This window comes from Astatotilapia calliptera, chromosome 2, assembly GCF_964374335.1.
Source record: "Astatotilapia calliptera chromosome 2, fAstCal68.1, whole genome shotgun sequence".
Taxonomy (NCBI): Eukaryota; Metazoa; Chordata; class Actinopteri; order Cichliformes; family Cichlidae; genus Astatotilapia; species Astatotilapia calliptera.
The window spans coordinates 36,609,368-36,634,419 of NC_137423.1; the positions used below are offsets into that span (position 1 = coordinate 36,609,368).

A 25,052-nucleotide genomic window follows, 5' to 3' on the forward strand; every position below is an offset into this window, starting at 1 on the left:
TTTTCTTGTTGCTGAAGAATACTCGTGAAGTATCTGTAAAATGGAGAATTTAAATGAAGCAGCAAAAGGAATAAAAAAGAAAGACGGGAGAAAAATATAAATTAGAGATTCGACATCCTTTTTATTATTATTTTGTGATGTTTTCAAAATGAATGTGGAAATCAGCAGCGGTGAAGGAGGAGTTTGAGTAGAGCTTCTCAGCGTAATAGTTGTAGAATCAAATTGCACCTGGTTGTGGAGGTGTGTCAGTGTAACTACTAAGTTTGTGTCAATGTAACTACTAAGTTTGTGTCAGTGTAACTACTAAGTTTGGAAGCACGAATGCAAACCTAGTGCAGCGTGTTACAGAACAACAGTGTTCTGGTTATTGTAGTTACCATTAAAACACGAAGGTCACTTTTATCCACCAAAGGTAATAAAAGGGGAATGATGAATGCATGCTGTGTGTGTGTGAATGCTTATGTGAGTGGACTTGTGTGTAACCTGGAGCTGCTGGGCCTCATGGTTCTCCAGTCCTTCCACAATTGGAGCAAATCTCTCTTTATTGTTCCTTTCTGCAGCAATTGTCATAGCAGCCAGAATCTTATCCAAGCTGGTAGAAAACAGAGAACGGGCAAACACAAAAGTCAACAAACACTTTTATCACATCGCTACCAGGACATTTACTCACAGTTTTCACCTCAGGCATCATGTATCTTATTTTCCCTTGTGTGTTGGCATGAACATTTACTCAGCCCATCTTTGGTCAATCTGACAAATTCTACCGCTTTCAATCCCTTTGTATACAATTTAGTCCTTTATTGTTGCAGTGTCCAATTTTAACTGTTACTAAGGCGATGGCAGACAAAAACAGGGTTTTCCTGCAAATGTGTTTAGTCGTCAAAGCAGCTGTGGAATCGTGTATTTGGCTGAACGAGATGGGGTCCAAATTATTGCAGGGAGAGCCAGACTAGTGCTCAAACACTCAAATACACCTATTGAGAAGGTAAGCAAATTAGAGCACTTGCAAAGGCTCAAGGCAGCTCAACTAAATAGAGTGTTGGACAATTTTAGCCTCTAAATTCTGAATAAAGTAAGCTGCACATAACCACACCCACACAAACAGGGCTGCAATAAGAGTAAATTCATGTCTTATGAGCGGTTACATGAAGAGTTATTCACAACATGTGTACCCAATAATTGGCAGCGAGTGGCCCCTGTCACTGCAGAGCCATCGTTGCCATGGCATGCAGAGCTCAGCCTACTGTCATGGAAGTCAGGGAATAAATGCTATAGTATTAGCATTGTAAGTAAACAGTCACACTATACAAATGAATGCATGTTTATGTATGTACACACATGTGCCAAATAAACTTGCAATTTTGACTTTTCTTAATTTGGAATAACCAGAAGGAAATCTGTGAGTGAGGAAGACCATGTGCTTGACCGACGAGACTGTATGTGCAGACTGAGCCTGACAAACAGATAAATAGAAGGATGATTCTTTGTGATAGAGGTTACAAAGTCAGACAAACGCGGGGAGCTGCATACTGAATAACTTTAAAGCCAGTTCAGACGGCGCTTCAAAACAGGCAAGATAGATCTGCTTAACTCGCTGTGTTCCCTTTTGATGCTGTCAGCTAAAGTGGGTGTTGAACATGAGCCAGCGTCACAATGTCGGTTGAGGAGGAAGTTTCTGAGCTAAAAAAGTGACACCTCAGCTCTTTTGGCTGTCATTTCTACAAGATACGGGCATTTTAATGCAAGGCTATGATCACGGCGACGATCTTCATGTTTACTTCAACATTTTCTTGAATGCTTTGACTGACACGGATGAGACAGACAGAGAGAGGGAGGTCTGTCCTATCTATATAGCCAGTATCTGCTTAAAATAGTAGTTGTGTATGAGTGCGTATGCATGCAGTCTCTGTGTAAAGAAGGGACTGAAGAGAACATGGATCTATCTGAAAAATCATTATTATATAAAATCAAGCTCGCTCTGGGAATGATGTGCATTGCTAAAATGTTCAGTCAAACTAATTGTGACTGATTGTCTGTATTTTGACTATGTGAGACTCAGTACCCCAGTACTGCTAATAGTGATAACCTGCTAATATAGAGGGCAGCTCTGCTACTCATTCTAGCCTTGACAATGTAAAGACCTAAATGTAATCCCTTGTTACTCTAATTACTAGAATTAATGATGGTAGGATTCATTAACAGTGCCCCCCCAATCCCTAAAGTGTCCAGGTTTGCACATCCTGGCTCAGGAGGACTGTTTACTAGAAAAATGGGAGAGTAGTCATTATTGTCTTAGTGTTCTGACCCATGCCTCACCTTTCATGACAAAACAAAATGTCTCACATCTATTTGCTATTTATAGAAGTAAAAATGTTCTTTTTTATTACAAACAGTACATATAGTTATAATTATTTCTTGTCTGACAATTACATTATAGTAAACACATGTTTAAGTGGCATCTTTAGAAGCTGATGCAGGGCAAAAAATCTAAACAAAGAAAATTAAGAAATAAGAAAAAATTACCTGGATTAAAAACAAAAACATATGCAGTCATAACTGAGGCCTATCTGAGTTGTCAGAGATAGCAGACACATTCCTGAACTCAGCTTCTCCAACAGAATTTGTGGGTTTGTTTGTTTCCAGCACTGCATACAGACTGACTTTGAAGTGCCATTGTTATTCTAGTCTGGCCCTCTGGGAAACAATAAAAAACACTCCCCTAAATCCAATTTATACGCTGTCAGCCTGGTTGTGTCTGCAGCAAGCTACACTGAGAAGTTCACCACATTAAACAGACTAAACTGCATCATCTGAGCATGTGATCCAAGAGATTTCTACACCGACTAAGGTCACCTGTAAATGCAGTGGCAACTCATAGCGGGTAAACACACAAGCATGGGGTGCAATCTCTGTATGACTACATGCCACCCAGTGAGAGAAGATTGAAGCGACAGTAATATTATAGGGATGTCCTGCACTCTTCCCTCTATTTCAGAAACAGGGATTTGTATACACAAAGCAGTGATGGGTCATGTCTTTCATTGTTTTTCTTTGTTTTTCCATCAGTCAATCATTTATTTCTATATCAGCTGCAATTTATTGAAAAATATATAGAAAACCTGAGAAATATGTGATCCTATCAACACTTAAAATCCCCATAGGAGATAGGATAGGCAAAAGTACGGTAGCAACTTCAAAGGTCAATTCATCCACATGACCCAAAGTAAAGACCACAAATAAGAATTTTATTCAAATTAAACCTTATTTAAAATCTTTAAACCTGCAAAAAACCAAAGCTCCCAATTTAACGCACTGAGACAAAACGTATTGTGTCTGCAGACATGGGTGGTTGGACTTTGATAGACTACCTACGCATGTGAACGTGATGTCTCTGAATGGAACTTACATGTTTTCCTCTCCGATGATGCAGCAAGCGGAGAGGATTTTGACAATCTCTGTCATCATGCTGGTCTGTTTGGGGTCAATCGCTCGAGCCAACAACGACAAACTCCGCTCATCTCCCAAGATCCTTTGCAGTCCATACTACGGGCACAAAAGAAGACAGGAGAGGATATAGAAAAAAGTCCACTGGGTATAAATTAATGAGAACATTAGCATTCATAGAGAACTTTCACTTCAAGTAAAAAACTGAAAAAAAATCTCCAATCTACGTAAGTTATAGTTGGCCTTAATTTTCTTATAAGGAGGGACAACGAGGCCGAGGGAGAAAATAGAGAGGATGATGAATTAATTTAATTCAGGACAGGACTATAGGGACAAATACTTATAGTCTCATGTACCTTGTAGTCTCCCCACAACTGAAAGAATGGGTAGAGATGACCACATGTGGGGATTAACTCTAAGAGAAGCAATATCAACAGTTCATCTATGCTTGAAATGTGTGCCACTTTTGAGAAATGAGCCAGACTACCCAAAAAAGGATAATTAAAAGATCTGAGACTGTGGGCTTGAAATGGTAAAATTAGCTTTACGCTCCCATTATCCCAGGCTTGTCGGAGTTCAGATTCAAATAAGGTTTGGAATCTTGGCCTCTTGAGATATTTATAAAATGTTTAATGTAAGTGAGCTAAGAGTTTGCTCTCTCGTGCTTTTTATTTTTTTGTAAAATAAATTCACTGTTCAGCTGGTGAACATTTCAGGCCTGTGTACTCGCTTAGATTTTTCCGTTTGCGTCAGAGCAATATCACTTCATACCGACACGAAAAGAGATTTTTATGTGGGTGATCAGTTGTGTGGATGGCCTTATGTCTGTTGAATCATACAGACCTTATTGTTCATGAAAGCCTTCAAACACTGGATAAGTTTATGCTGGTTGCGTTTATCAATGGGCTCTTGCCTGGAAAAAAGAAAAAGAAAAGACAGATTTTATGTATTGCGATTGAATGAAAAGCACATTGTGCAAAAACTCAACAACAAATATATGAGGTGACTCACTGTTTCTTGTCCAGCAGCTTCTCCAGTGCCTCCAGAAGAAGTCCGAGACCCTCATGGCCAAAGTTATTAACCCAACTGTAAATAAAACACATAGACAAAAAAAACTGGTCACACGATACTCGTTCTAAATTGTTATTGCCATGCTGGTTTGCTGTCAGCCACGCTGATTCACAGAAAGAAGCAAGCACAAACAACAATATTGCATTAACCTCAGAGGAAATGAGTCACTCAGAGTAATATCAGAGGTTTAACACTTAACTCGATAAATTGACTGTTGCAGTGATTTTTAATTCCTAACAGAAAGTGCTGCAAATCAAAAACCCTCCTGCCCTCTCTCTGACACTGAATACAGTCTGAATCAGTTTACATTTAAACTATACCCATTTACAAGCAAATGAACACCCATCCATCTTAACTAGTGTCCCCATTGCCAAGCAGTTTGTATCCAGAACCACCCCCCCTCTGAGCTACAACGTTACTGTGCCAAAAGATTAAGCAATGCAAGAAGATAACATTGTAATCGATAATGGATCGCGGGAGATAACTGGCTATAAACCTCAGCGTATCAGGAGACAGCAAATGATCCAGTGCAGATGAGCCCGTTTGTCTAAGCCAGCGGAAGAGAGAAGCAGGAGGAGGCTGGGAGGGACTGTGTGGTCACAGCGAGATTATATCATTAGCATTACTTGTTTTTGGGCCACCAACTGTCAATAATGTAAAATATATGGGGCAATTTTATGACATTAACGGGGCATAAGTCAACGATTTATCCCACCTTTTTGACAATGATTTGAAATAATAATGGTTTCAGTATTAAAGCCATTTGTATTGACTCAGTGAGTCGGAAGAGACCCTCAATTAGGGATGAGATGCATTAGCCTAAGGCAACTAGCAAAGTTGAGGTGAGGTATTTCTTTGATCTGTGACTAAATTAGCACGCACAACAAACCCTACCTACCATTACTCACATTTCATTACCAGACAAGCAGCGCCAGTTTATAAGTTATTAATATTTACTGTGGTATGTAATGATGATCTGTTTTCTTAATAAAAACAAAACACATTATAATGTTTAGAAATGTCTTTATAAATGTCTGTTTACCAAGAGCCTTCCAATTTGAATGTTTTTTTCCAGCATGTACTTTGCACATGCTGGAAGCCATAAAAGAAAAGAAAGACCAAATTGGCTCAGTTTACTGCAGAATAACAATGAAGCTGTATGTATATGTGATACAGAGGAGGTAGAAGTTAATGAAAGGCTGCGACAACACGGAGGGAAAGGAGGCGACATGGCTCAAGAATCACAATTCACTAAGTCCACAGTCTTTGTTTATGCTCCTTAGTAATGATGCTAATGTCAGTCTTCGGAGAGCAGGAAATTGGACCAATATTTGTGAACAGAAATTTGTTCATTACACAGTGTAACTGTAATATGGGATTGTAGGACGCTATGAGACATCTCCGAGAACACTGCAGACAAAAACAAAAAAAATACTATGTCCTCTGCCATAAGGAGGTTTTTACATAATTACAATTTCATGCTTTGCAATCATGTTCGTTATCACAGTAAACAAGGTGTAAATGTGTAATATGACGACTCTGTTTTGCTGTCTGCAGAGCATGATTCCTTCCACCTTCAAAGGAGTGTGTGTTTACACGTTAAGTACATTTTAGCAATGCTACTGTTATTTATAGTGGCTGATTTTTTTTACCTATTAATTTACAAATTAACACTCCGTGCTCGCAATCTAGACAATGTGCTTGTTGAAAGGGTTATGCCACTTCTGTACTTTCAAACTGTGCAACTATAATTCCAATTAAACTATGAGACTGAGTGTTTTGTTTGTTTTGATAGTGTTCGTTCTCTCTTTGCTTTTTTTTTTCAGTTTGAAATGCAAATCATAAACCCCCTTCAGTAAATATATAAATTGTCGTTTATTAAAGGGTAATTCAAAAGGAAGATAAAACTTCATTTTTGATGAAAAAAATGCTTGGATAGGAACATCATCAGGTTTATAGTCGTGTTTTACGAAAAAGAGGAAAAAGGGAGCCTCCTGTTAAATGCACTACATGGACAAAAATATCAGGACGCATGTCTTAATCCTAAGTGTTTCACTCCTATTGCTACAGGTGAATAAAATCAAGCACCTAGCCATGTAGTCTGCCATTTGTCACTCACAAGGTCACTCAGAAAAGTTCAGTGAATTTAAGCATGGCACTATATGTACTCCTCCTAGATATTATTGCAAATCACATCAACTGCATGAAGTTACAGAGCAGATACTGAGGCGAAGAGCACCTGCAGCACAGTTCATAGTGCAAAATAGCTTCTAATGCTCTGCATTTCTTTATATCTTGCTGTCAAATTGAGAATAAGTGCAGCAAACAAACATATAAACTCAGGGACAGCAGAGTTTGGACAATTCTGATAAGTTTGAAAGTCATTAGTTGATGTGGACATCTTTATTCTTCAGCACGGTCTGTAAGCTTTCTTGTGATTTCTTTAAATAGTTTTTGAGGCTTCTTGAAGAACATTCAAAACTCTTCTTTGGATAAGCTTTTAATGTCCTTCTAGTTCTCGTGTAATTTGGTGCACTTTCGTGACGTATCATCACGAAAAACCAAACAAATTCAAAAACAGCTTTATGGGAGAAAACTAGCCTTACTATGAGATTTACAAATGCATTCTTTTAGCAGGCAAGCTGTACTAATTAAAGGAGAATTCAACTTGTAAAATAAGCAAGAGACGTTTGCTGCATGTTTGCCTTTCTGTATGACTGCTGGACTGAATCAGAATAGGCAGAAAAGAAGAGAAACTGCAATTGTCTGTGCCCTAAATTTTTCTTCAAAATGTGCGTCTTGCTGAAGGTTGCAACATAATGCAGTCCCCTAAAGGTTTCTAAGGCACTAAATGTTTTTCAGTCCTCCCTACATCCCAGACTGTCTATCATTTTCTGTCCCCTCACGTATACCCTTAGGTCCTCTACAGGTTGCCTTCCAAATGTCCCCAAAGTTACCACTAAGAAAATGAGAGATGGTACTTTTAGAGTGTTTGTCCTCAGGCTATGAAATGCCCCCTTTCTGTTCATCAGAGAACTTACCTGAATGGACAGCATACTATTACAGCAACTAAAACAAATAACCCTACTTTTCCCACTATGGTGCGGTAATAATAAAGTAATAACAATGATGCCAGCCTCTGTAACAGATCTACATTGTTGTTTTTTAAATACAAAATACTTCCATAGTTAGTAAGCAGAGCAACAAAACGTGTGCTGCGGATGTGGCCATAGGCTCTTGTTTGGTCAAATGTAAAGTACCTTAACGCAGAAACAACATGAGATGAGATCCTTTCCTTATCACTTTCTTCTCCTAATGTGGGAATACATCTAAAAATTTCATTAACTTGGGGGAGAACTTGTTCATCTAATATTGATGGCTATAATCCTCTAGTTAAGTGCCACCAAATTGTGTTACTTTCTGCAATCATGTATATTCCCCAGGCAAAATGAAAAATTCATGGTTGGTCTTAGGGAAGCAATTTCTTATTTTATATTTTGTGGGTTTTTTTGTTTTTTTCTTTTGAAGGGGAGGGGCTCTGCTAGCTTGATGCAATTATGTTGCAGTTATGTTAACTGCGAGAAAATGTATGCAGTGAAATTCTCACAGCTTATCTAACAAACAAGAGTTCAGAATGAACTACATTTTACTAACAAGATGTTTGTTCAATGAAGATTTCAGGTCCATAAAGTCTCAACTAGATTGTAGATTTTTCTCAGCACTGCAGTAAAAAGAGCAGTTATGTTATAACATGTACTAATGTCACGGGTTACATATGTTATATGCATGCAACCAATGTCTATGCCTCTTATATTTGGTTCTGCAGCTTGTTTGAAGTGTAAAATTGTTTCTGTTATTATATTTACTATATTTCATTCTAAAAAAGAGTGATTCCTTTACAAATTAATAGTATTTAGATGGAAAGATATGCTGCAACTTATTTTTTAGCCTACACTTTTGTATGTTATTAAAACAAACTCAGAGCAAAGATCATGGAAAAGAGAATAAAGTTTTACAAGTACATCGCCAGGGAAGCGTTACTACATAAAGAGAAGATTACTTGCACATCACCAGCCACACTAAGTGACTCAGCATTGGAAGAAGCAGCGAGAGGGAGACACTGTCCCACCTTGTTTGTCTGATCACTGGTCTTGTGTTTGGATAGACTGTGTGTGTATTGATTTCAGTTTATAGACCAGATTTATTATTTTATCAGAGCTTGGTGAAGGGTTATGTTACTGAAAGCTTCTGTGTCTGTAAAGTATCTTTCATATTACATTACAGGGCCGAGGCATACAACTGTTCCTCCTTGGGACTACTGACCTATTCACCACTACAGAATCGGGACTTAGGGCCAAGGTGCAACACATAGGCCTGAAAAATAAATCTTGAAACCAAGCACCACCAGCGTCTGTTTAGTGATTTGGCATGCCAAACATGGGGGTACATTACACTGTGATCAATATAAAAGCCACCCTAAATGCCTATAAAGCACAGTGCATATCAGATGACAGAAATTAAATATGAACATTATCTTTCTGTTCCTTACATCTTTAAGCAAAATGCTTTCTACAAATAACTATTAAAAGCAGCAACATTTGTCTCTGCTTTTCCATCGTATCACAGTTTGATGGATTTCGTGGTTTGTCCTTCCACTCTACCTCCCTTTGGTGGGTACTTACCACTTATGACTGGGACTACCCGGCCTCGATGCTTGGAGATTCTCCAATACAACCGTCTTCTTGCACATTGTGTTGACTGTTCTCAAAGCTGACTGTCGATGAGTGTTCTCAGATCTTAGCACGCACTATGTGATAATCAGTGCTTCATTTCTTTTGGCTCTGGTTTTGACTCATTAGTCTAGACGTAAAGTATTGCTACTGGACCAACATAGAGTTAAACACAGCAACTAGCACTCTCATCCCCAGAGCCACATTATTAGCTTGCCTACAAACGCCATACATTATTTGCACACACTTTGAAGTTTCTATAATATATTACTGTGGATAGACTGATGAATTAATTCAACACCAGGCTGTAGCCAGCAAGTATCAATGACAAAAACATTTGTTTTAATCCTGTAAAATAATTCTTAAACTCCTACACCCTGTTTCTAATGCTGTTTGATCCTTAGCCACAGAAACCTTTACTTCACACAGAACTGAGTTAAATATTTAGGAGACTGTAGATGAGCACTGGGGGAGGGGGTGGGCAAGGTGAACTATCAAGAGATTGAAATACATATTGAAGTATTATGGACACTGTGTGCATCCAGCATCTGGCATTTATACATACAAAGTGAGTCAAAATCATTGACCTGTGCTGAACCTGACAGAGAACAGCAAGCAGGCAGGATGTTTCAGAGCACAGCTAACATGCACCTTTCCCATCCGTGCTGCCACTTTGCTCGGCAGTCTTCATAATATCTTTGGTCTCCAACTCCGGCTGGCTATAGCAGCGGTCTCCAACCTTTTTTGCGCCACGGACCGGTTTATGCCCGACAATATTTTCATGGACCGGCCTTTAAGGTGTCGCGGATAAACACAACAAAATAAAACTAGTACCGGTACCGAAAAAAAGAAGATTTATTCACAACACACGTGAAAAGACCCAGGAAAACCGAGTAAACGATAAAAACGATAACAAAATAACGCTGAAAACCGATAAAAACCCTGAAAACCAGACATTTCACACCTGAGCCTCAACTCTCGCGGCCCGGTACCAAACGACTCACGGACCGGTACCGGTCCGAGGCCCGGGGGTTGGGGACCGCTGGGCTATAGCAACTCTTAAATATAATGCATCACAGCACAGAACATGTTACGATTGTGTGTACCATATGAATAAACTGTTTCATAAAGTATATTCCTTGCAACCAATTTTTCATTGGTTTTATTGAATTAGAGCAGAAGAACTGTCCACAGAGTCATCTGCAGCGGTGCTGTTATTTCATAGTGCTACAAAACCACGTAATACAGTCTGAGGACCTGGTGTCAGCACTCCACAAATGTAATTTCTGGCATAGTCAAGGAAGCGCAGGAACAAGAACCGTGCAGTACTCAAAGGGAGCACTTTGCACTTGTAATGGTATTCAAGTCTCAGCTTGATACTGAAACATGGCTTTAACAAAGACTAAAGATGTACCACACAGGTGAATGTAGAACTGAAAGTATCGTGCGTGTGTGTGAACATGAAAGGAGTGTGAGGTTGGAGAGTGGAGGTCTCCATCAGAGAGCTGACAGACAGCACACCATGCTCCCTAGATACTTTGAAATGACTCCCCACGGAGAGCAAAACACTCTTGAAATTTCTAATTATCCCCAGAACAACACCAAGAATACCTACACACCAACATAGCATCACTGCAACCTGAAGGTATACAGAAACCAGTATTACTGCTAAAACACTGCTGGACACAGTCTTTTTTCTCAATTTAATTGCGTGGTATTGTGTAAAGCTGCGTTTATTGAGGAAGATTAAAGAATGGACCATTAGGTTTGACGCAATGTATCAACACATTCCTCAGGCTCCTGTAAAGATGAGCTTCATCTTTCAAGTTGAAGGAAATGCAATGGCAAGCACTTCCCTGGAAGAACTAATTCTATTTTCAAAGTCATTAAGTTGCCATTTTGTTCAAGCTTTTGTTGCTGCCACCTTTTAGAGGAGATGTAATTGCAGTATCAGTGTTCACCTTTGAGAACATGTTCACCAGAATTTGTGCCAGTATTTAATATCTGCAGACAACTAGTGAAACATTAGGACGGCTCTGCAGCTCTACTAAATTCTGCGGCAGAAAGGATTGCCTTTGTAGGTCACATAAGGTGATAAATCCTTTTATTCATAAGCATAAAGGAAAGTGTGTCACTATGAGCGTTTTCCACAGATTTGACATAAGTTCTTAGGATGTTTGTTTACAAGGTCAAACATGAAACAGGTGTTATTTATTTCTTTTAATACTTTCCACTTAACTATACCACAATTTTATATATCGCATTATATCAAAAAGAATAACATGAACCGTAACCTATGAATAATGACTAAGAGCGAAGAACAATAATTATAGATTTATAGTCAGTTATTTCCCATATCTACCAGCTATTTTCGATACTGCAGCAAATAGTTTCCAACGAAATCAATATAAAATTCAAATCAGATATGTCTGAATTATGTATGCATGCTTTGGGGCTGTAACAGATATGGCTATCTTGGAGGTTAACAGATGGTGTCATAAAATGAAATAGGCATCACTCTTAAAATGCACGCAGACACTGAGGACATTTATGTCTCCAAAATCATTTTCATTGCCTGTGAAGAAGAAGGGCAAACATCAACTTTGAAGTCAGCCGCAAGGGTACAAACTAGTTCACTTGCTCATTTCTCACTCCTTCTCACGTCCACTGAGAGGACAGTGTCATAACATCGGTGCCAAATTTAACAGTCAAATAAAACTCTGACTGTTCTAAGTGATTTATGCTCGTACTATTGTCAAAGTAAAAAGCAAAAATGCATTCTCTAATGAAATAAATTATTCTGAAACAACAGAAGGCCACAGTGCGTTTTACCTTCAGCTTTCTACTAAACACTTATGTCATTTGCAGTTTTATTCCTCCTTGATGAGTAAACTTTTCGGAGAACCTGAGGGTGACTGAGCGTGGTCGACTCTCACTGCCAAGAAAATGACCACTCTGGAAAATTTTTACTAAAGGAAGATGATAAAACTAGATCATCACGGCAGAGAATGAAATTGCTATTTTTCTATTATTCCACAAAGTTGGATGGAAAGAAATAATGCTTAATCCGCAAAGTTCAGAGTCTGTCTCATGTCCCGAGCTAACTCATCTCCCTGAACTTAAGCAGGGACAGCTGTTTTTTCTGCTACGTTTAAAAAAAAAAATCAAATTGACAAGAAGTCTGATTAAGCTTACAAAAGACTATCGAGGATAACAAAGTGGATACAGAGGATTAATTATGGATGATTCACTGCCATATTTCCACATCAAAAATGACAAGAGTTGAAACAGTTATTCATCTCTGTGAAGAATCTATGTCTGACAGAGCTATCTCATTGATGTCTACTGTGTCTGAATTCTCACACAAGAATCATTCATCAGTGCAGTGCTGTGTTAACTCATAGCAGTCTTATCGAGGGCCACTATTCACACTTTGTACTTGTGCCAGACGAGATTTCAGGCCTACGCTGTCGAGGGGGGATACACAACCTGTGAGCTGTTTAGATGCTCACATTTGTTTCAATAGCCACAACAGCAGAAGGACAGATGGATATGCTTCTGGGTGCTGGCGTTAATTGGCCGTTGTACATGAAGCAAACAGAAAAGGCCGAGGGAGTAAGACTCAGGCGTATAGAGTCCCAGTTAGTGCTATTACATTTAAACTTTTATGCCAAGGGAGCAGCTTTTTTGACACCTTATAATTGACTTTGTGTGAGTTTTTGCCAGAAATGTAAAATGTAAACAAGCTCAAGTATATTGATATATTTTTGCAGGTGAAATTTGACAAAATGTTTCAAAATATATATGAAATAGTAGACATAGATTAAGCAGTAATGTTTAATGGTTTTTGACCATAAAGTATATGCAGAGCACCGAGATGTCCTTGGCAGAGATGTCAGTGTTTCTTAGTGTGTTGTTCATTGCTTAATCATGCTGGGCAGTAGGACAGACAGCCAACAGGATGAGCAACTTTATGTCAGCAGGCATTGCAACTCCCCAGCCCATAAAAAGCCCATTACTACCGTTCCATGCAACCACAAGCATTCACCAGGGAAAAGCTGGTGAAACTGATTCAGACTCAAAAACACCCAGTGTGGCAGAGCAGCAAGATCATCACAACAACCCACACCCTGAGTATACAGACACAGAGAGAAGCTCTAGTGTCAGCAAATGTCTCCCGCCTCCACAAAAAGAGCCCGCAAGAAAATGCTCTAGATAAAATGTTCGACTTGTACCGTGAAGATTTCACATAATGAAAAGTTAGGAGCCCGGTTCAATTTTGGTTAAATATGTCTTAGGGATCTGAGGGCCAGCAGATCTAATATGGAGGTAGCTGTAGGGATTCAGCAAAGTCACAGTGTAATGCCGAAGGCAAGACTGAGAGAAGTAAAAAGCCTGGACAGTGAAAATGTGCTTTTGTGCTTTTGTGCTGATAACCACTTAAACCCCTCTCCTCTTTTCTATTTAAAAGTATATTAATAGAGCAGCAGTTAGGATTAGGTCATGAACACTGAAACTACCAGATGCAAAAAATCTAAACATATGAAAGAAGACTGTACTGGCAAATTTTAAAAAAGTGTCAGTCGACTGCTATATTAATAATGTAGAACTATCTCAATCATATCAATGTCTCCGCATGTGGTAAAGCAGACAAAGAAGCAGTGACATGAGTGGGAAAAGTTGGGTTGAAACGCGGCAGGATTTCTTTCCTCTCTAAATGAGAAAATAACGGGGTGGTAATTTTCTGTAAGTTGGCATCTCTCTTCACATCAGTGGATTACGAAATTAATGAAAAGTGGCTAGTCAATCTGACATTTCTAAATTAAGAAGCAAGTATCCAAATGACAAAATTAAAAGGGGGAGAATGAAGTAGAGGATAAATAATTAGCTGGGGAAATTTTGACAGAAAGAGAAGTGGAAAACATGGCAGTTGAAGAAAAAGAGAGTGGAAACAGAGAAGGCACTGGATGCTCCAGGCAATGCCATCTGTGGGTGGATCTGCAAAGGCTGCATGCCACACACCTGTGTGGGACTGCCTGGGAGATAAGGCCCTCAGCACAATGGCCCTGTGGCCACCTGTGCTGCCAAACAGGTGCGCAGCCTAGCCAATTAAACTATTAGACAAACACAGGCCTCTGGGAGCAAATTAGCAGCCTCCCCAAACATCAGAGGAAAAACAAAAAGCAATAGTAAGCACTGACAGTGAAGAACAACTACACTTTGATGGGGAGACTTCTATCTCGTTTTTGCATTTGTATTTATGTTAAAAGAAACAAAGTTTGGGTCGGTTTGTTGTCATTTAAAATGATCATTTATCTGTCATAAATGCAAAATGACGTTTGAAATTTACAGGAAGTAAGTAAGGAGACAGACTGGGAGGCATTTGCCTCACAGAAAGTCTTTTTGTTTCTTTATTTTTCAGTTTCTTATACACCAATATTTGCTTTAAGTTCGTCAATGATTGGTGACATGCCATTGACAATGATGAATTAATTACTTTTAATTGCGGTATCAATCCCTACACTGAAACAGCTCATGTTCCTCTCATGTTCAAAACATTCAAAGATTAAACTATTAGCAGATGATTTAAGTAATTATAAAAGGCTCAAATATGTTATTGAGGCTACGTTATCTCAAATGACAACAAAAAACACCATAAAAATTACCTAGTTGGTCACCAGTTGTTTTTATTTCGAGCCTTCTTAAAAAAAAGGGCTAATATCAAACGTTCTCCTCATTTTCCATTTTCATTTTGGCTCCTTTATGGTTATCAGCACGCTTGCTTGCCCAGAGCTCAGGATCAGAGGAGGAGATGCTGCACCATTGATGTTTGAGATCACAACGCTGAGTACAACACTGAGTATGGGCTGGATAAGTGGGATCTGCCACAACCAATTTAGTGGTTGTGGGAGCTCTTAATTCATATTTATATTTGAGAGGTACAAAAAAGAAGCAAATCTAAACAACAAAAAAAAGCTTTTTCTATCAGGCATGGCCTAAATACTGACATGCACTCCCTACTTTGGGCGTAAAAGATGCTAAAAAGATGCAAACATTGAAGACGTCGAGGCAGATGGATGCCTGTGGAACAAATGGTGACCATTTCAAAAACACAACAACACAGTTTGCTTTTAAATGCGAAAAGATAATCTGGATTGTTGACACTTTCCCAGAGTTTTTGTGAAGCAATACATTTTTGTTGTATTCCTTTCTGTTTGTACTGTTTAGTTGTACTGTGAAGTACAAGTACCATATATAAATAACAGTTAAATAATTTATTAAAATACACATATTTAAAAGCAGTCAAGTGCATCATTATTCTGAGGTGCAACTAAAAATCAAGCATGAACAGACTTCATGGTTATTTCCATTATATGCTAACATACAATCAAACTATACCAAAGGTTACATTAACATAGTGTGAGTGAAATGCAGAGTTCCTGTGTGTTGTGATCCATAACAATTAAGTACATATTAATTAGAGGAAACCTTATTCATGCTTCAAGAGTAAAATAATAAGAGCTGTAAAGACAGGCAGGGGACAACACTTGCACAGTCCTGCCCAGAATCACCATCCAAAGATGGGTCCCTGGGTAGGTCTAGTCATCCGTGGGAGGCAAGTTTTTCATAAAGCACGGGTCACTCATAAGCTGGTCAAAGGTTCAGCCGTTTTAAAAACACCCACAGGGCAAGCCTGGCCTCAGTTAGAACCCCTAGGCACCAGTTGGCCTTTCTAAGTGGAAAGGCTGACTCCCTACAGCTTGCTGCAGATTTCGGGCAGCGACTCCACAGAATGCAATCACTCTAGGGATAATTACTTAGCTATTAATTCATGTCGTTACATATTATATAAGGACTTGCATTTGTTTTAAGCTCAAACGGTTATATGTTAGTACATGACAGTGTGCATGTGTCACATAATCATTTTAGCCACCTGAATATTCTTGTGCTTAAAAATTCAAATGCATTTCAGGTGAATTCTTTAATCTCACAAGTTTGATGTGGAAGAAGAGAATTGCTGTCAATGTGTCCATTTCTGTATATAACTGGCTGTATTGAGCAGCTGTTGTGCACAATTTGAGCAATAGCATGTAACTATATTGCCTTTGCTTTCAAACTGGTTAATGCAGGGATGGAGCAGTAATGCCAGTAGTAGCACACAGATTAGATAAAAGCTCCTCTGAGGCTATGCTGCCAGGTCTGTTCTCTGTATGCAGGGTCAACATAAAAATGCTTCCACTTATACAGTGACCATTTACTTGCACCACTCATTGATTCACATTAGGAAACGGCTCCTGAACAGTGGGATGATAAATAATTTAGGCAATCTGCTGTCACTAAGCCTAAGTGTGTATTGCACCAGTGAGACTAAATTATGATTGAAGATCTCGTTTACAGGAGAGATGGTAGAATTTAGTTACCTACTATAGAAATGGCTAAGGGGGAAAGCCTTGTAACAAATGACCCAAAAGAAAAGCAAACAAGTGATACAGGTTCACACAGGATTAAAGAAAAAGTCCCCTTTTCTGTTTGTTTTTGTTAGCTAAGAAGCAATTATTATAGCCAGATGTGCTCATTAGCAAAAGCTTGCTTTTTGAGATCAAAATCAGGAGTTTCCAATAACGAAACAAACTGGACTACAAATGCACAGACTGTGTGGGAAAATACAGGAAGTAAAATAGAAAGAACAGAAGAATAAGATCTTAAAAACCACATGATGAATGAACTACATGAGTTAAAATGATGCTTTTAAAGATCTATATGTTTTTTATATAAGGACTAGAGGGAAAACTGTGGAGAAAGTGCATAATGTGTGGGGACAGTAATAGCTAAAATCATCAGAACAGCAATCCTTCACAGCAAAAATGTGTTTCCAATAATAAAAACTCTTTTAGAAATGTTTTTTGTGGGGGTGGGGTTCCTTATCATTCAGATTTTTGCCCGGGAACAAGACAGTTGGCAGAATGTGACAAAAGCTTCATTTACTAACCTGACGGGGTTACTAGTGAGAGACACTCGGAGGGATTCCAGGCAATTGAGCAGCTTTTCTTCTGTGATGCCAGAACGCAGTTCATGGACGTATTCTTGGGAAGAAAGGGTACACTCATGCTTACTGTTCCTCAGTCCACCCTGCAAACAAAGTATCAGTGGGACAGTTATTAGAGATCAGCAGACCATACTATAACTCAACTTTTGGAACAATATCTCCCTAAATACACAGAAGCGAATGAAAAACTGCAGGTGAATAAAACAAAAAGAAGAATTTGTTGGTGTTAATCAAAAATCCCTTTTATCAGTGTGTTGTATGTAGTAATATGAGTGTGTGGGCTTTTTTTTTTAACTTTTTACTTTTTCACATTAAAATCTCTTTTCATCTTTTTATTACATGATAATTATAATAATAACATTTGGCTCGGACATCTATGTTTTAGAAGAAGGAGAAGCTGCACCAGCCACTTTCCCTTTCCTAGTCAGCCAAGACTCTAATGATGGACTGTACTGACAGAGAGCCAAAAACAGGCTGCACATGCTCTCTGCAGCCACTCCTGCTTGAAGTAAATGGATTCTTGTGTTTAATCTCCACAGGGATCTGTTGCTACACTGATACTTACACAATGAGACTATTGGCATCTATTGGCAGCGATACACACATTTTCAGCACAACAGTGAAACACACTGACACTCGCTTTACATTCACTGTCTAAGCACACAGTGGAGTTAACATTGCACTATATATTGGACTACAGCGATCGTGGCTCAAGAGTTGGGCGTTTGCCTTGTAATCATCCCTGGATTGCTGGTTTCCTACAATGTGAGATGTGCTAATAGCCAGTTTGGGAAGTAATAAGCTAACTCATTTATCTAGAGAAAAGAGAAGCTTGCTGATCTCCTGCAATGCACAGTGAACATGAAAGAAGCACATTTTTTGTTGCAAAAACCAGATGCAGTCTAAGAACAGCAAGCTACCGCTGATTCTGAGCTTTCAGTGTAAACTGAGCTCACAGACTGATTGACCGAATAATGGCACAGAATCTCTCATATGTATTAGATTCCGGAAAATGCTAAATCACATTCTGTAAATTACTTGAGTGATTCCTGCCAAAAGCAATTTCATTTCATTACCAGAAGAAATGTAATCACACATCGTAGCTTATATACTGTATCGGCTGTAAGAATATTAATGATGGATCTACAAATTCCAGTTGAAAAAGAAAAGTTTTGGGGGGGTTTTTTTGTTCAAATGCATGAACCATTCTTCTTTTGTACTGTTAATCTCTTATTTTTCTTTAAAAAATAATCAACTCTCCTGTGTGACTCTGTCTTTGTGACTGAAAATATGACTTATCATTAGCTTAAGTATTAAAACTTCTACATACAGGAATCCTAATCGGTAATTATACTCTGGAATCTAAATATTGCAAACATTAACAACCATACGCCTCTTTCCTTAAAAATTCTAAAATGTTGACAGCCAGAGAAAAGCTACAATAGTAACTGTAAGAAGCAAGTGATAAAACCACATATATAGAAATGCAAAATGCAATAGATTTTTATTCAATTTGGAGTAGAGAGACAGATACTCCAAACTCTCAACGAGCAAAATGAGAAATACAAACCTTGAAATAGATTTCAAGGTTGAAGCCTGACAGTGATGTAAAACTGTTTCATAGAAATTACATAACAATTACACTTTCCTGGCAGTTAAGGTACTTCAAAGAACATATGTATTTTTAATCCTTGAGTGGTAGAGCTTATGTTTTTGAAATCAGTTCTCAAAGAAAAGTTCATATCATTTATGTCTAACTCGATGAACCTTTAACTCAATAACTCAGTGTGCATCCGCGTGCGCGTGTTGTTAGACTTATAATTTAATGACTCTTTATTAAATTTGATATGCACAGAGTTCAAGTAATTAGCATTTTCAATCACAATGTAATAATCTTCATTGTTTCACTAAAAATATTCAGAAGCCACAGTGTATCCCTAAAAGAGTAGCTGATAAAAAGCACTCTGAATTAATATTGTGATATGAATCAGTTAATTCAGACATGGTAACAAATTATTATTTAGGGACAGCGGTTAGCTGTTTCTACTTTTACTCTTTTAAAAAGCTAAAAAATGAAAAATAACATGGCTTAAGAGAATGACAACAGATGGGGTCCTGACGTGTTCAAACAGGCACAGCAAGAACATACAAACTACTACAATTCACTTCAAATGCAGAACCTTCTGGCTGTGAGGCACCAGTCCAACCACTGTATCACCGAGCTGTGGTTGAGTGTCTGAGTACCTTTTTAATTCCAAATGTTACATTTAGGCTTTTATTTTAGATGAAATAACAATTGATCCATACCAGTTAAGATGTTTATGTCTTGATCTCGACTCTATCTGAAAAGGAACTGGACCGATGAGCTACTAGACATACTGCCTTTACTGGTACGCTTAAGTGTTCATTAATTGAAAATACTTACTTTTCTGATGAGCCTCAAAGATGTATTTTTCTCTATCAAGTAGATAAGAAAAAGACTGGATCTAGAGTATTCATTACCCAATACAGCCTGGACAAGGATCTTCCATAGTAAATGGACCTAAGTCATTAAAACTATTGATTAAGATGGTGCATTACCATTAAGTGTCAGATCCAATCATGCTAAGCATGCACAAGCAGCATATAAGCTATTTAAAAGCTACTTCCCCTAAAAAAGTAGAAGAAAAATAATTAGATTTAGATTATCAGAATGAGCATTGTTGAGAGTTGGTGTAATATGCTGTTTATCCCCTGAAAAAGCAGAATCACAGCAGTCAGATAACCAAACCTTTTGTTTCTGTACAGAAGGACAGAGTATTGAAAACACACTGCTGTCTGCAGCGATTCAGTTTTGACAACAACAAAAGCTAAAGCAGCTCAGTTGGGTAGATAGTGGAGAGGTCATGTCAGAACTTTGCTCAGTAAAGTTTGGAAAATAATGCCTGGTGAGTGTTAAAAATCACATTAGTGCACTTCACCTAAATCTGAAGACCAAATACCCGCAAATTGGCAAAAGCTTGATGTTGGTTGTTGTAGAGCTTGATGAAATGGAAAGGAATGGACTGGCATTTACAAACTGCTTTTCTAGTCTTACTGATCACTGAAAGCATTAAGCCACATTCACCTTTTCACACATTTATACAGCACCCTTGTTTACGCCCTTAAGTTCTTTACCTTTCCTCCATAGGCAATTTGGAATAACAAGCAATACAACTGACCAAAAGTCTTTTTACAGCAGGAGTTAGATAGATTACCCAGAGGATAGTAAGCAAGACCAGATTCAAATTCAGAGGCTTCCAGCTTCACCATATCATGGTTCAGTAACTGAACAGTTTTGATAAGAAACTCTTACAAACTTGAGAAAAAGTTTATTTGACAAATTCAGACTTTCACAGATGTGACATCCTTAAATACCTCCACTTTTGAGCAAAGTAATCAAAGCCATAATAATATAAAAGTTTATCAAAACATTGCAGGAAAAACCACTGCATACTGTTAGAGGGAAAAATATATAAATGTAATGCTGCTTAAACTGGCGTTTTATTTTTGGATACAACTGATTAAGAGACACGATTTGCAGAAAAATACTTCCTCAGCATTGGGCAGTGAGAGGCAAGTGCATCACCCACTTTTTATTAATCTTCTTACCCCTCAATAGTTCCCAGCAAGCATACCGCTATATCCAGAAACACTAGAGCTCTGGTTTCACCACAGGCTCTGACCTCTGGAAACCAAAGACACTGACCATAAACTGTTTTTTCATGACCCTAGCCCAAATCAATAGAATCCTTTGGGATAATATCAACATTACACTCCCATACTGGCAGCAGAGAAACAATCTGAGGAGCAGGAGGGGGGATTACCTGCTGACTACTGGGTAATAGAGTTTTCCTCCCATCAGGTTCTCAAAAAATGGTCAACAGCACAAAACTGTCAAAAACAGTCCGTACAGAAAGGAAGCAATGGAGGGATGGGAGATGGTGTGTGATGCAGCAGTAAGACATGAAAAGTCAAAGAAGCAGGGGGTATGAGGGTGATAAGAAAAACTAGGGAAGAGATACAAAAAGAGAGTACGGGGAGAAAGGGCAGGGCAGAAAGATAGAACACCTCTACAGTAGAGGACAGACACAGCCTTTTGACCACAGCCTAGAGCCTCATCTCCTGCCGCTTATTGAATCCCCTATTTGTCGATAACAGTATTTCCTGCCAAAGAAAATAGTGCTGGGAGCAATTACTTCACCGAGCCTGTCAATTTCATTTTGGGGGGTTAGGGGAGCATTGAGGCTCATTCCCTCCTCCTCTATCACCTCTGTCTACCTTTCTGTATGCCACGGGGAGTGACTGAGTGCAGTGCCTTCTATCGAGGGCAGGGCAGGGAGACAATGCCAAGGCGCCTGCACCTCCACATGTCATCTTCACCTGTAATGAGCTTATAACAAGCTGGCAGCTTCTTCAGTGCCCAGTGCTCAACACACTCAGGCAGACTGATAGATACATTATTCAGCTTCTTTGTCAGCTTACTGGAAAACCACATAAGCAGTAACATGTCTCGCCTGGAAGTTAGTGCTAGGAGATAGCTTCCAGGCCAGACATGCCTCTGTCATTCAGTCTGCTGCGCGACCTCTCTATCTTTCTCACACATATGCACATATGCACAACAGGGTTTTGTGTATGGCTCAGAATGGGCCTTTGGGGGTGATGGCATGCGGCAGTAAGCTTGATCATTCTGTACAAAGGCAATGCCTTTGTTACCTTATTTGACAAAAATGATGTCTTTTTCTGGCGTTTCTGATGATTTGATGAACTAAAATATGTATTATGAAATTTCATAAAACATACCATCTACCAAAACAACTTGGGAGAAGTACACATGCTCTTACCTAACTGGAACAGCTGTTATTTAGATAAAAGGACGATGATGGTACAATCACACAAAAACCTTAAAATAATCATGTTTGGAGACTTCTTCAAATACTACTTCTTTTACTGTTTAGAAAGAAATCGACATACTTACAACATAAGTCTATCGTATACTCTTCATTATTTCCTTTTAACAGCATTATCATCATTTTGTGAACTGATCTTTGGCCCTCATAACCAGGGGTTAGAGCATTCTGACACCTTTGATTAAGGAAGAATTAAATCTGATAGCCACGTTAATACATAATAATATCAAAGCAAGTTCATTTTTCATGTGCTACAGCCTGGAGATTTTGCCAGCTGGTGCCACAGAGATACACACTCAACAAATCAGAAAGTAATGTCACCCCGTGGACGCACCTGCACACGTTAAACACATGCCTGCCATGCGTTCATGCGTGCAGATATCAATAAAGTTGCGGTCATGGTACTTTAGCATCTATCTAGTGCCACAGAAGGGAAGAACATAAATGGAGCTGCTTTTTTTTTTTTTTTTGAAGTGACAGGTAATTTCAAATGTAGATTACTTTTCTACAGGCTGGCACACAATCTGTCTGCCAGCTACTGTTACAGTTGGTGCGTTTGAAGACAAACGCTTAATGTGTGATAACCTCCTTGTCAGAAAGAAAGAAAGATTCAAAAGATGCAAGAAGGAAGGACAGGAGAAGAAGATGATTAGTTTGAAATGTGAGGACTTTTCAAAAAGCAAAACTGGATGAAATAAGAATTTAAAGCGTGGATGCAATGTCCAAAATGATAATAGATTTTTAATGATCACTACAAGATAAGTTCACAAAGTAGCCTATGGAGTTCATATTGTCAAATATCTTTGACAAAAACAGATTATCATTCAATTTGTTGCCAAAGATTGTGGGAGTATTTTTTCAATGCAATCTTTACCCCTTACTATTAACCACTCATCGCCCATTCCCATCCAACCACACTCACCCTACTGACACATCATGATGCAGCCATGACCACAAAATAACACAAGACGATGCAAATCAAAGGAATAAATAAAGAGAAACCCACAACAAACCAAGGAGTTACAAAGAATAAAGTAAAGAAAGAATAAATACATATAAATATATCTAATTCCATTTAGCCATTTTGGAAAGTTGAGGGTTTCGCATGATTAACTCTAGCTGAGGATGATTCTAGCTACAAAAGATCCAACAAGATGCATAACAAGTGTTTCACTGACAGGTCATGTGGTGGAAGCCACCTCTGAACCACCAGTGTTTTGGCAGCGGTTATGCCTGGCAATCATAATTTTTCGCTATTATTGAAAACCTGGAGTCATCTAATAGAAGATGTAATACTGAATCAACAGATCAACAGTAAAATTAGTATTTGTCAGCACTGACAGGATGTGCATTGCTTTGCACCAAAACGAGAACACTTCAGAACATTCCCACAAAGAGCGCTTTAAAGTTCCCACAGTAGCAGATAAGCAAAATGTACAACAGGGCGATCGTGGCTCAAGAGTTGGCAGTTCGTCTTGTAATCGGAAGGTCGCCGGTTCGAGCCCCGGCTCGGACAGTCTCGGTCGTTGTGTCCTTGGGCAAGACACTTCACCTACCGCCTACTGGTGGCAGCCTCGCTTCTGTCAGTCTGCCCCAGGCTACAACTGTAGCTTGCCTCCACCAGTGTGTGACTGGGTGTGTAAAGTGCTTTGGGGGACTAGTAAAAGCGCTATACAAATACAAATACATTTACAATATGGGTGCGTGAGATTATTTTAAAGAAATGCAGAATAACTAGATAGACCTGTGTTACACATTAAGGCTATTCTGAAGTGGACCAGGGCAGGTCTAAATCAAAACATAATAAAGCATATGGTCCCCACTCTAACCTCCAAAAATCAAGACATCAATCACAAAAAACAAAGAAAGAAAGAGAGGGAAAAAACAATTAGTGCTTCTTTATGTCTAATAAATGAAAATTACTAGCACATCCTACTGCTCTATGTAAAAATAATACAATAATAAAGATAGAATCTGAGCAATTAGTGCATATGAAGCAGCACGACAGCTATGTTATAACTTAATTTCCTGTTCATTAGGAGTTGATAAATTAGTTGTATTAGTTATAGAGAAAAGATACCACAAGAATGGATACACAGTCTACCGACAGGTAGAAAAAGTGTCCCATGTCTCACCTTTTTTTCTTATAATATAAACATGACCTATGAATAATGCTGATGACTCAACCGCCAAAGAAAATAAGTTCTAACAAAACAATCGCAAAGTGACCAGTGTGGAAGATTCTGCACTTAATAAATGAGAAATTCAACATTTAACACAATCTAAAGTTTGGCATGTGAGTGTGACAGCAGTCACAGTAAAGGTCAACAGGAACACGGATCAGTTGAGATGCTGGTTGGCTGGACAATGACTTTTCCCTAGCCCTACTTAAAGGACAGAGTTCTGGTGCCGACAGATAAGACATTTCATCTAGCCACCAGGGCGCAGGGCTCCCAGCACAGTGGGGGATTTCCCCCCAGACCATGTGGCCAAGTATTTCATCTCTTCCTCTCATCGTCCATCTACAATTCTGCCTTTTTTTCCCTCTTCCCATATTTATTCTTTTCCCTTGCTATCTTACTCCATCCATAGTCAGGTGTTTTTTGAAACGTGGGTAAAAGCTACAAAGAAATATGTGTTTATCTGTACACACCAGGGGCTTTTCTCCTCTTTTATTTATTTTCACTCTCCATCTTCTGCCTGTTGTGGTCAGAAAACAAAATCAGGCAGCTTTATTCTCCTACGTCTGGGCAACTACAACCTGGTGATAACACGGACACAATTAGGCCTACAACATTCTTTCAATAATCAAGTCAATAGCTTGTCTTTGTG

At 38.8% G+C, this 25,052-nt stretch overlaps 1 protein-coding gene across 10 annotated transcripts in view; it reads right to left on the reverse strand.

The window, feature by feature from the left end:
- Positions 1 to 25,052, reverse strand: part of diaph2 (diaphanous-related formin 2) — a 370,107-nt gene that overhangs the window by 250,501 nt on the left and 94,554 nt on the right. For all 10 annotated transcript variants that reach the window (XM_080308461.1, XM_080308483.1, XM_080308468.1 and 7 more), the window contains 5 exons: positions 17,236 to 17,375; positions 4,456 to 4,530; positions 4,288 to 4,357; positions 3,407 to 3,543; positions 484 to 592 (listed from right to left, as the gene is read on the reverse strand). In XM_080308461.1, the coding sequence (XP_080164587.1) occupies positions 484 to 592; positions 3,407 to 3,543; positions 4,288 to 4,357; positions 4,456 to 4,530; positions 17,236 to 17,375 (531 nt within the window). The remainder of the gene's footprint in view (positions 1 to 483; positions 593 to 3,406; positions 3,544 to 4,287; positions 4,358 to 4,455; positions 4,531 to 17,235; positions 17,376 to 25,052) is intronic.